This window comes from Panthera leo, chromosome A2 (assembly GCF_018350215.1).
Source record: "Panthera leo isolate Ple1 chromosome A2, P.leo_Ple1_pat1.1, whole genome shotgun sequence".
NCBI lineage: Eukaryota > Metazoa > Chordata > Mammalia > Carnivora > Felidae > Panthera > Panthera leo.
In genome coordinates, this window is record NC_056680.1 from 11,897,747 (window position 1) to 11,910,068 (window position 12,322).

Sequence of the window (12,322 nt, forward strand, 5' to 3'; positions counted from 1 at the left end):
AACCTTTCTCTGTGTTGTTTATTCCTTTGGCCAACACAAGTCACATTGCCAAACCCAATCTGGGAGAGAACTCTGGGCATGGACACCAGGAGATGTGGTTTATTGGGCGCCATCACTGCTAGTCTAGCACAGTTTCTCAAGCTCTTCTGGATGTTAGGCTCTCCCGGAGCATTAAGAACCACTGATGCTGGCTGGGGTGGTTCAGTCACAGAATTTTCAGAGCTCCTCAGACGATCCTAATGGGCAGGAAAGTCTGAGAAACCCTGACCTACCACAATGGGTATGATCTTTTTTGAGATGGTGCAGAGGTCAAATCTGGCTTACACATTAAATGTAAATACCAAGGATGAAATTCAGATATGACCTGAATTCCCCCACGTATGGAAAAAGGAGGTTACGCGTAACTTAGGTGTAGGGTGTGTTTACCGTGATGGTACTCTTCGTACCTGAGAGTTTGTTTTTTCAGAAGGCTTTTGTCCAGTCTGTTCCTCCCAGTCCCCCACAGTACTGATTTTAAACATCTAAACAAAATGCCTAGAGCAAGCCTGAAAGGAAATGCTCCATGGTAAGAGGGGTCACCTCTCCTGGGTGATTTTTCTTTTTGTCTTTCTTTTTGGGTGCAGTATGAGGCTAGGGTGTTTTACAAGACAATTGTCAAAAACCCTCTCCTGGCCATTTTGTGCAAGAATGCTTCCAGCCCAGGATTTACTTAGTAGTCATTAAATATTCCAGTTTTCTCCTCTGGATTTTCTTGCACTTCATCCTAAGAGGATATATTGGCAAAAGCCATCTTTCAAAACCCCAAAGGAGATAGGAGGGAAGATTAAAAATCAGGCAGGCAGCCTGAGTAAATGGTTCTGATACTGCAGGGTTGGGATTCCCAGAGCAAGTGATGGATGGTTCCGTAGGACAAAATGCAGGCATTTTGCCACAGCCTGAGTGTTCATAAAAGTGATGAGATACTCAATTGATTAATCAGGGGTCACAGTTTGCATCACCCACTGCAGTCACTAACTACAGAAATGAAATATGTGCTTTTCGCCTAGGTTCGGTGGGGCGTGGTTTTCAGATCATTCCAGGCAATAAACAAGCTCTGATGAGTGTTGACATTGACAGGTGATAGGTCGTGACCCTTGGTAAGACTTGATTGCCATTCAGAGTTTGTTTGACCTCTTTTCCAGGTAACAACCACCTTACCCTCTCCCTATAAAGCATATTACAGTTGGTAACTGTATTTGTTTCCTAGACTCCCCCACCAGGCTAGGAGTTTCATGGGGCTGGGCCCCAGGTGGGGTTCCACCAACGGTATGTCACCTAACTTGGCCCACGAAGGCGGGGCGGGGTTTCCAGCTGCCCTGGCTTGTCTCTCAGCCTGGCAGCCAGAGAGGGCCTCGCTTCAATCAGCCCCGCCTAGCGCCGCCCAGGCCCGCCCCTCTGGGCCTTACTTCCGGGATGCCTGAGGCCAGAGCGGGAAATAAGGGCATATCGGACGTACCGCGCCTGCGCGTACCCGCCTCGCGCCTGCGCCTTCCTGGCAGCCCCTCCCCGACCGGACATAACGGTTCGCGCGCGGCTTCCCGGGCCGGAAGTGGAGGCGAACTGTCGCGGGGCACGCCCGGCCTTGCTCAACGCCCGGCAGTCCCCGCCGTCGCCGCCGCCCTCGGCAGTAGCCGAGGCTTCCCGCAGCCGTCATGTCCGCCAGCGCCGTCTACGTGCTGGACCTAAAGGGCAAGGTACAGATGGCTCCGCACCCTCCCCGTTGCCAGGCAACCGGCGGGGCCTCGCCCCTGGGTGGGGGGGTGAGACCCATCCTGTTGCTTGGTAACCGGCCAATGGGACCCACCCTAATCTTAGGCAGGGAGGTCTATAGACCTCACCTGAGGCCCCCACCCTGTTGCTAGGGTACCAGGCGGGGGCTTCGATCCACGAGCCCCGCCCTGTTGCTAGGTAACGCAGCTGCACTGACCCCCCCCTCCCCCCCCCCCCCCCCCCCCCCACTATGGGCCGGGTTCTCAAGCCTCCGTGGGGGCATCCGGGAACCCGAGGCGGCGGGGAGAGCGGCCCGCATCAGGCTTCGAAGCCAGGACTGGCTCTCAGGTGCCGTGCGACCCTTGGCCCAAGGTGGTGAGGCGTTTCGGGGACAGTGTGCCCTCGGGCCAGCCCTGCCCCCTGTTTATCCTGTGACTTTTCTTTGCCAGTCCCTGTAAAAAATTTATTAACGTTCAGTGTGACACCGAGTTATGAGGGTTGAGTGAAGTGGGTGATGGGAGGGCCATTTTACAGAGGGAGAAACTGAGGCACACAGGTGTGCAACTTGCCCAAGGTCACACCAGTTACAGAGTGGCAGGTCTAGGAGTCGGCTGGTATTTGGGGAGCACCTGCCAAGTGCCATACAGGGTTCTTAGGCTTGGGCTGCTTTTGGTGAGCAAAATCAGAGTTGTCCTTGTCCTTCTGGAGCTCACAGTCTGGTGGGAGAAAGGGACACTGATCTCACAAAGTACAAATCAATGTTGGGTGCAGTGGCTGGGGGTCAGGGAGGGCTTCCGGGAAGGAGGGACAAATCTGGCTGAGACCTGAAGGAAGAGGTGGGCAATTTAATTAGGACCCAAGTGCCATTCCCCGGGGAATCTGGGAAGACCTCTTAGAGGAGGGATCTCCAAGCCTTTCACAGTGGGCTGCTGCTTTTTCCCCCGGTCCGTCCGGTCTGGAAGGCAAGCGAGTATTGGCCTCTTGTATCTGGGAGTTACAGGAACAGTACAATGTTAACCAAGCCCCGCGTGGATCACCGAGAGAGAGAGAGAGAGAGAGAGAGGGGGGGGGGGGTGGGTGTCGGGCCTTGGGGCAGGCAAGAGTTAGCTCAGAAGCCGTGGGGAGTGAAGAGGTGAGGCTGTCCCTTCCTGCTCCCCTCCCGGAGTCCCAGGCTCTAGAACTTTCCAGGAGTCCCTTGAGTGGGTTGCCTGCCCTGGATGCCACCCAAAGTCAACAGCTAGTGAGGCCCGGTGCTGGGCTCCCTTCCTCAGGCCTCAGGCAAGGGATCAGTCACAGGGCACACCAGGGGCTGGGTGGGTGCAGCGTTCCCAGAGCCCTTGTGGCACGTGTTCTTGCTCCCGTCCTGGCCACTGGGTCCCCAGAGTTCCCAGAGGCTGCCTTATCTCAGATCACTCATTCAGCAAACATTTCCCGAGCATCTAGCATGCCACCAAGCCCAGTGCTGCCTATCTCACCGTGACTGTGGAGTTAGGGCTGAGTTCAAAACCCACCTCTGCTGCTCAGCTGTGTAACCCCAGGCAAAGTAACTTCTCTCTGCGCCTTGTTTCCGTCATTGCTCACCCGAAGCTTTTATGGTGTTGTTGTGCGGGCTCTCTGAGCAACGCTTAAGACAGGCTCAGCACCCCCATGGCCCACAGTCCTGGTTAACCCCATCGAGGGCCTTCAGGTGGGAAGACACGTGGAAGCTGATGGGTCCAGGTGGTCAGATCTAGGTAGCTGCAAGGGCATGGACAAGGCCCCAGGTAATATGGTTGCCAACCTCGATTTTGGCTGCAGAAGTAGTTACAGAAGGCCACCTGGAGGAGGGAGGTGCCATAGGACCAGGTGACAGTCAGCTGGACAAGGAGTCACCGCAGTAGGCCTGAAGAGTCGGGGGCAGCCTGCTGGGGCTGGCGGGCCGGCAGCCTTGGGGAATGCTGGAGCCTGGAGGATGGCACCGGTGTGGCCGTGGGTGGTCGAGGATGTCCAGATGGGCGTGAGGAGCAGAGGGGACTGCTCTGATCCCAGGAAGGAGGAGCCACTGGAGGAGATTGAAGCCTCGGAGGAGCGTGATCAGACCTGCCTTTTGGGAAGCTCCCAGGGCAGCCGCGGGCTTGCCTCCCACTCTCAGCAGCCATTGTGCCGTTTGTTACTCCATGCCCTTGGACCTCAGGTCTTGAAAGGACCTTTTGTGCGGACCGTTTTTAGCAAAAAGTAAGGTAAGGCACATTAGGAAATTCACGACAACACGTCTGTCTGCCAGCCGCCCGGAACCTCTGAGCGCAAGGAAACCAGCATGGCCACATTTGGCTGCTAGAAGGCCGTCCGTGGACGCTTCTTGGCCCTTATCTTTCTTGTTTCTCTGCAGTTTCTGACATCGCAACCACACTCCTCAGCGGGCGTCCATTGGCCTCTGAGTTGCCGCTCTCTCTCGTTTTGCCCATTTCTGTCGAATCTCCTGGCCCCTCCCCTTGGATGTCGGCCCCTCCTGCTCGGGCCTGGGCGGCCCCCTGACACTGCCCTCTCTTCGGGTCTGCTCTGATTCTCGCCAGTGTGCCAGTGACTCGATGTGTGCCGCATCCCAGAGGACTGCTCTAGAGATGCATTGTTCTCTGGGACACCTCGGAGGTCCTACAGCTGCCACAAACCTGGCCTTTGCCCTGAACTCTCTCCCCAGACCTGCTCTTTCTCACCTGCTCTCTCTCCACCGCAGACCTGCTCTCTCCCACCTCATTGAGCGACACCGCCGTCCATGCGACTGTCCTCATTGGAGACCTGGGCGTTATCCTGGCCTCCATCCTCTCCTCACCCTCGTGTTCACTCCACGGACATTTCCTGAGCACCCACTGGGGTCAGTCTCTGTTGTGGGCTCTGGGACACAGCCGTGAATGAGGTGGAAGTGGTCAGTGTTCTCAGGGAGTGTTAGACTCTGGTGGAAGGGACAGACCATAAACGAGGACAGGGGTCATAGTGCAGCAGTGTAGTGGGCAGTGAAGGAAAAGTGGACAGGTTATGACCTTTCAGGCAGGGCAAGCAGGGAAGACTTCTTGGAGGAGGTGCCGTCTTTGGTGAGGCTTGAGAAATTAGAAGAGGCCCAGGCATCCTGGACAGAGAGAACTGCAAGTGCAAAGGCCTCGAGGCAGGAGTAGATGTGGACGGCTCAGAGAGCAGCTGGGGGACCAGGGTGGCCGGAATGGAGTGAGCTGGGGTGGGGGCAGAGGGGTGAGATGGACAGAGCAGCCGTGGGGATAGAGGTTTGTCACCTCACCATTGCCTGTCTCCCTTCAACCTGTCCTCTGCTCTCTCACCTGGGGCCTGCGGCCCAGGCTCCAAGACCATCCTCACGCCCCCTCGACCAGTGCTCCAAGGTCTCCCCCTGGACTGCACCCCTGTTCTGTCCCGCGGCTTCAGCCACCGCCGTCCCTCTGCCTGTGTAGCACCTGTCCCTTCAGGCCTCAGTGTGAAGGTCACACCCTCGGGAGGCTCTCAGCTTCTCCTAAGTCGGCGTCCCAGTTCAGAGACCCTGTTTGTTTTGGTCACCTCTGGTCCCCGGGCCCAGCATGGTGTGCGGCAGAGGGGCCTGCGGTGTGTGCCGGGTGGGTGAGTGGACCTCTCCGGAGCCCTGGACATGAAGGCAAGCAAAACAGATGCTTCCTCTTTCCTTGGAGCACTAGGGGCCTTGAGGCTCCCTGCCAGCGGCAGTCCCCAAAGTCATATACCTGAGAAGGAAGGTGGGGCCTTGGGAAGCCCAGGAAAGCAGTGTTAGGGAGCAGAAGGGGCCGTGCGGGGGGTGAGAACTGGTTAGGATCTGGACTCAGCTTTGCTGGCTGTGACCTCAGGCGGCTGGTGCCAGAGTTCTAGGCATCACTGTGCATCTCTGTAAAAATAGTGGCCCCACCTCGTGGCCGGTCAGTATAGATTCTGGGCAAGGAGCACAGGAGAGGGGACATGGGAATCCCTCAGTCCGGGCCTGGCTCTCCCACTGGGTGCCTAAGAGGCCCTAAGCGGCCTTGTGAACCTCAGCAGGAAGAGGGCACGGACCACGAAAGAGAAGCCAGGAAAGAGGTTCTCGTTTTGATTCTCTCCCTCTCTCCTGGCTTGAAACAATGACGACCATTGACGCAGGCGGCTCCCAGCTTGGTCAGCTCAGCAAGGCCGACCTCCGCACGTAGCTGGGCCCTGCAGCTGCTGCCCACATGAGCTCACGAGAGCGGCGTCAGCTGTAGGCGGCGTCTCCAGATGGAGCCTTGCTCAGCCTGGCGGAGCTTCAGGCTGCCTCCTTGTTCCTTCAGGGAGGCGTGATGGACGTGTACCCAGCTGCGTTTATTCCAGCGCACAGCGTGGTGCGTTCGGTCATTGTATATACCCAGGAAGCCAGAAGCACACACCCTGTCACCCCCTAAAGCTTCCTCACGCCCCTCGTGTCCAGCCCGTTCCCAGAAAGCCACCGGTTTTCTGTCACCGTTGGTGAGGGTTTTATGTAAGTGCGTTTTATGTGGGACAGGATATGGGACTTGCTGTCTGTTGTCTGGTGGCTCACCTGCTGTGGCTCGAGTCAGTGGTCTTTCCTTCTCGTGGCTGAGTTGCGTTGCGGATGGACACAGTTCTTGTTTCTGGTCGCCTGTTGAAGGACATTGGTGCTCACTCTAGTCTGGATCCGTCGATCGATCTGTTTATCTATTTATAAAGTTTATTTATTTATTTGGAGAGAGAGAGCGTGCGTGTGCATGAGCTGGGAAGGGGCAGAGAGAGAGAGGGAGACGGAAAAGATCCCAAGCAGGCTCAGCGTTGTCAGCACAGAGCCCAATGAGGGGCTCGAACTCACTAACCATGAGATTATGACTTGAGCCAAAATCAAGAGCTGGACACTCAACTGACCGAGCCACCCAGGCGCCCCCAGTCTCTGGGTCTATTTAAAATAAAGCCGCAGCGAACGTTTGTGTGCGAGTCTTGGCCACAGGTGGCTTTTAGTGGATGTGAACACTCAGCAGTGTCCCCTGATTGGGTACCCTGACACAGGCAGAAGAGCAGAGTGCATTAGCGTAGGAAAGGCCCTGAGAAGGTCTGCAGTGAGAACCTACAGGATGTTGTTTTCACCTGGCATCTCCCAGTTGACTGAGTTCTGGACTGCGACCTCGTATTGCTTTCCCCCGCGAGTTGGCCCCTGTGGAGTTCACTCTGGGAAATGCGCTCCTTGAGGGATTCCCTGGGGGATAGAGGTCAGCGCGGCCTGGAGTCTCTGATGGCCAGGGGTGTGAGTGGGGTCCTTGCGGCAAGGGAGGTTGGCGCGTCTCACGCCCCACCGCACGCATCTGGCTGTGGGCCTCCAGATGGAAGCAGCCTCACCTCCCACCCCCGCCTAGGTGCTCATCTGCCGGAACTACCGTGGCGACGTGGACATGTCCGAGGTGGAGCACTTCATGCCCATCCTGATGGAGAAGGAGGAGGAAGGGATGCTGTCGCCCATCCTGGCCCACGGGGGAGTCCGCTTCATGTGGATCAAGCACAACAATCTGTATCGTATCCCTTTGCGGGGGAGCCCCCCGGGGGCCTCCTGCGTGGGTGTGTGCGTGTGCGCGTGTGTGGGCCCGCAGGCAACCAAGAGTGGCCGGCACCTGGCCTAGCCTGGCCCGGGGCTGGCTCGGGCGCAGCAAGGGCCGTCGGGCACACCCTCCCGGAGCTCCCTGCGGCCTGAAGAGATGAGCGGAGAACACGGTGGCAAGTGTGACGGGAGCTGGGCGAGGAGAGGGTGTGGCAGGGGACCTCATCTAGTCTGGGAACCCAGGAAGGCTTCCCTGAGGAGGTGACATCCAGAGGAGCCCTGCAGGAAGGCCAGGTGTCCACCATCCAGAGCAGTGGGCAGACGCCAGGAGCGATAGACCTGGGCAGAGGCTCTGCAGAAGGAACAAGCTCATTCTGGAAGCTGCAGGAGGGGTGGCGAGAACACCGGGAAGGGGTATGTGGTGGGAGCAGGCCCAAGTGGTCAGCAACGCTGCGGGGTCTCGAGGGACGTCACCGTAGATGTGATGAGAAGCCTTCCGGGGGTTTTAGGCGGGGGGTGGTGACACAAAATCAGATTTGCATTTTCTGAAGGTTTCTGGCTGCTGAGCAGAGGCCAGGCTGCAGGGAAGCCGGAGTGGATGTGGGGAGGGGGAGGGGGCCAGAAAGGCCCGGTCGGACTGTCTGTGTCCCTGAGGTCCAGCTCCTGCACCGCCTCTGTTTCTCCCTCACCTCTCTGGAGGGCCCGGGGGGCTGCTCGCAGAGTGCTCAGAGAGAGTACCGCAGGTGGCTTGGAACCCGGAAGCTGGACGACGGTGAAGGCGCCCGGGTCTTGGGGGAGGGGGGGGGGTATAAGCCCAGTGGGAGCCGTCAGACCAGTTTCCGGTTGGGCCCTGGCTCCACGTGGGCAGCGGGGAGGAGACAGCGGTGGCTCACCCCTCCAGGTGCCGCTGCCCGGCGCCCCCGGCCTCCCCGGCCTGCCGCTAGTTCTGCTGTCTGGTGACGGTCTCCAGCCAGCCCAACCTTGTGGTGCCCACTGGTCCTCCTTAGCACCCGAAGGCATGCAACCTGGGCTGGAGGCCCAGCACCTGATACCTGGGTCCCGGCTCCAGGCAGGAAGTGAGGTGGACGTGGCCCCTGCTGTCCCTGTCACCTGCAGCTCCCAGCTCAGCCCTGGGGCCGGGCGGCCCAGGCCTGTCATGAACGGCCACGGCCAGGGCGCAGGCCGCGTGCCTGCGGGGGAGGAACCGGCCTCCCCGGGGGGCTCGAGGCCCTTGAGGGAAGGAGCAGGGAGTGTTCAGGACATGCTGCCCCGTGATGACGTCGGAGGGGAGTCTGTGCCACGCACTTCGCACACATTGCCTCAGCGACTCTGCTGCCGGGCGCCCATCAAGCAAGTGAGAAAATGGGGCTCCGTTAAAAAGGTTTGCTTTAGGGGCCAAGGCTTGCAGGAAGGGCCAGACCCAGCGTCGGCCCTGGCTGCCTCCTCTGGAGCCTGCAGTCCTGCCTTCTGCTCCCAGAATGAGCCGCACGCTGCCTCCCCACCCTGGGCTAGAGCTCTCAGCGCAGATATCACTGCTTGGGGCAGCCTCCACCCCGCCCCAGCAGCTGGGGTGGGCTCTCGGTGCCCCCTGCTGCCTCTCTGTCATCGAGCGCTTCCTGGGGTTTGGGACCATGTCTGGTGACTGCCTGTCCCGGGCCTGGCTCCGACCCAGTAGCCCACTGAAGGCCTGGTGAATGGTCGGGGGTGGGGTGGAGGGAGGTTCTGAGCCGGGGGTGGGGGTGGGGGTCCTTTCGAGACGCGGGGTGAGTCGGGGTCTGTGAGGCAGCAGTCTGGGCCTCTGAACTCTCCTTAACCGTGGCCGCCATGCAGTGGTTGCTACCTCCAAGAAAAACGCATGTGTGTCGCTGGTGTTCTCCTTCCTTTATAAGGTGGTGCAGGTGAGTTGACCTGAGGAGGGGTGTCAGTCGCCCTGGCTTTGCTGTGTGCTCGAGGGCTGGAGCACTCCTGGGGAGTTCCGGGGCTGGAACCCCAGGGAATGGGAAGGGGAGCTCCAGCTGCCCTGTGTGTGGGACTTTATGGCCTTAGTGTCCCTCTGCCCTGACGAGGGGAGGAAAGTGAGCAGGAGGTGGAGCTCAGGGCAGGTCCGTGCGCCCGGACGTCAGGAGGGACAGGTACGCCCCACAGCTGGCTGTGGGAGGGTGGAGGGTGGCCCGCTGAGGGCCGAGTTTAGGGAGGCAGGCTAGCCGGGAGGAGGGCAGAGCAGCCAGTTCTGCGCAGAGGTGGGGAGGCGCGAGAGCAGCACAGGCAGAGGCCCTGGGGCCACAATGCGTGTGGTCCGGTCGGGAGCATCGGGCCGGCCAGCGTGCCTGGGGCCCGTGGGGGGCTGCGATCAGCAAGGGGTGGGTGGGGCTGGGCTGCAGGGTTGGGGGCAAACAGGACTTAGTGAGGAGTTTTGATTTCGTTCCTGACGAGAGATGGCGGGGGACTTTAAGCGGGGGACTGATGAGACCTGATTGGAGTTGAGATCGGCTCCGTGGCTGCTAAGTGGAGGAAAACTTGAAGGCAACAAGGAGGCCAGCGAGGAGGTTGCTGCAGGCTTCCAGAGCAGAAATGGAGGGACCGGGCTGGGGCAGGAGCCGTGGGGTTGAGGGAAGTGGAGAATCGGACCCGGGAGGCCTGCGGTGAGCCCTCAGGTGGTACCACGTGCAGCTAGCTCAGGAGTCACTGGTGCTGAACACGGGGGGACTGGTCTGGGCCGTGGAGACACGGGGGTGGGAGAGTATGTGTCCCCCTGGGAAGCCCTGAGTGCAGGCTGAGGAGTAGGCTTTCGTGCCAGGGCGGTGGCCCTGTCGCAGGAGTAAAGAGGGGCACCGGGAGGTCCGAGAGGGTGGGGAGAACGTTCTCCTTCCTGCCGTGTCTGGCATTTCCTGTCTGCCTCCGTGACTTTCCTTCGGTGCGGGTGCTAACGAAACTTTTCTCCCTTCCCTCGTTCGGTCGACTTAATTTTCTGTTGAACTGGGGGACATGTGTCCGTGGCCCAGGGGGCTCGGAAGAGTCCGGAAGAGCCACTGGTTCTGTCTCCAGCGGCTCTTGCCCCTCACCTGAGTCACTTGTAGCTCAGAGGCAAAGGGTGACCGTTCACAGCAGGGATTGAAGAGAAGCTCAGATGGGGCCCTAGCCAGACTGGGGGTGACTGTCAGGGAGGAGAGGAGAGAGGGACCCTCGGGAGTGGAGATGCAGGGCTTCTGACCAGGCCCCCGGAGGACGCCCGCACTGCCTGCAGCCCGCGACTTGCCTCACGGGCGGCCGTCGCTGTCCTGCCGCGGCCCCTGGGTCTGAGGTCGTGTCTGTGGCATGTCGCCAAGCCTGGAACGTGGGTAGATGCAGCTTGTGGGCAAGAGGGCTGTTGGTTCTGGGCCCCGGGGCATGAAGGACAAGTGGGTCTGTGCGGGCGGTCCCCCTCCCGCGTCTCAGCCCCCCGCCGCCCCCGCCCAGGTGTTTTCAGAGTACTTCAAGGAGCTGGAGGAGGAGAGCATCCGCGACAACTTCGTCATCATCTACGAGCTGCTGGACGAGCTCATGGACTTCGGCTACCCCCAGACCACCGACAGCAAGATCCTGCAGGAGTGAGTGGGTGCGGTGGGGACCCAGGCTTGGGGCTGGGGGAAGCGAGCGTGCCTTCACGCCCTGTGCCGCCACCCTGTCTCCTGGCCTTTGTGGTTTCTGTTGGGCGGTTTTGGATTCTTGGCCGCTCCGCGTCCCTGCACAGCGTGAGCATTGTTCAGGGCGGTGCACTGGATGCCTGGGTATCAGGGAGTCACCGCCTTTGTTTCCGCTCACGTAACTGAGGCTAAGAGAGAAACGCGTCCTTCTTCGCCATCCTGCCCTTCACACACGGATCAAGCACTTTCTGTGAACCCGGCCCCTCGGGAGCGGCTCCCCTTTTCTCCGTTCTCTGACACGGGGCAAGGGTTACTCAGAGAACTGGCCCGCGCCTGCGTCTCGTGCCGTTGTTCCCGGGGGGGGGGGGGGGGGGGGGGGGGGGGGAGGTCGGGGTCGCCAGCTCCCCTCCAGGGACTCAGTCCCCTCTGCACGTGGCCGTGGCAGCTCACACTCCCTGTGGTCCCGCCCCTGCCGGCTCCTTGCCCCTCCCCCACCCCGGCCTAAGTGAGCGCTCTGCGCTCCTGGTCACTTGAGTTCTTTGGGGCTTTTTGGAAATCCTGACATTCTCGTATAAAGCGGCCCAGGTGAAACTGGAGCCTGCCACCGGGAGGGGCTGTTTTCGGAATGTCCGTGCCTGAGCTCCTCAACTCTGGGCCTGGTCCCACAGGTACATCACCCAGGAAGGCCACAAGCTGGAGACGGGGGCCCCGAGGCCCCCAGCCACCGTCACCAACGCAGTGTCCTGGCGGTCTGAGGGCATCAAGTACCGGAAGAACGAGGTGTTCTTGGACGTCATCGAGTCCGTCAACCTCTTGGTAGGGCTTCCTCTCCTTTCTTTTCCTCTGGTGGAAAAATGTTGTCTTCTCCACGATTGACGTGAGAACAAGCAGACTCTGAACAGCAGCAGAGCCCTGGGAAGCCGTTACTTTCTGGGTGACGGCAGATCCGCAGCAGTCAGGCCGCGCTGCGGCTGGCGCTCGTTCAGGCTTCCTTAGCTTCTGTTCTTGTTGGGGGTCCACGCAGGGGCCTTGTGGGCGTTGCTGTGTAAAGCAGGGGGGAGGTTGGAAAGCGCAGGGCTCCGTATTCAGAAAGACCGCCTCACTCACGATCCACTGTCCTTTTGGGCCTCACGCTGTAAATTCACAAACGCGTGTGCGGTCCTCCCGTCGCACCGAGAGCGGTCGCGGCTCTCCTGCAGCTGGTTTTCTTAGGTTTCTTTTCTGTTTGTGCGTGTTTGCTTTTTCCTTTGGTTTTATTTTTTAAGTTCTCACTAAGTCGAATTGACCTTTTTTGCTATTAGTTTTAGCCCACATAGAGATTCTTGTTCCCCTTTGCCGTAATCAGGATACGTGTCACCTCTAAAACCTCCCTCCTGCCGCCTCTCCACCCCCTGGCAGCCACTGCTCC

General features: G+C 59.6%; 1 protein-coding gene across 1 annotated transcript in view; it reads left to right on the forward strand.

Annotated features, from left to right (window-relative positions):
* Window positions 1-1,563: 1,563 nt before the first annotated feature.
* The window catches only part of AP1M1 (adaptor related protein complex 1 subunit mu 1), a 29,662-nt gene continuing 18,903 nt past the window's right edge, over window positions 1,564-12,322 (forward strand). The window contains exons 1-5 of the mRNA XM_042928785.1: window positions 1,564-1,733; window positions 7,113-7,269; window positions 9,122-9,189; window positions 10,748-10,878; window positions 11,583-11,730. Of these exons, the coding sequence (XP_042784719.1) occupies window positions 1,692-1,733; window positions 7,113-7,269; window positions 9,122-9,189; window positions 10,748-10,878; window positions 11,583-11,730 (546 nt within the window). The 5' untranslated portion in view covers window positions 1,564-1,691. The remainder of the gene's footprint in view (window positions 1,734-7,112; window positions 7,270-9,121; window positions 9,190-10,747; window positions 10,879-11,582; window positions 11,731-12,322) is intronic.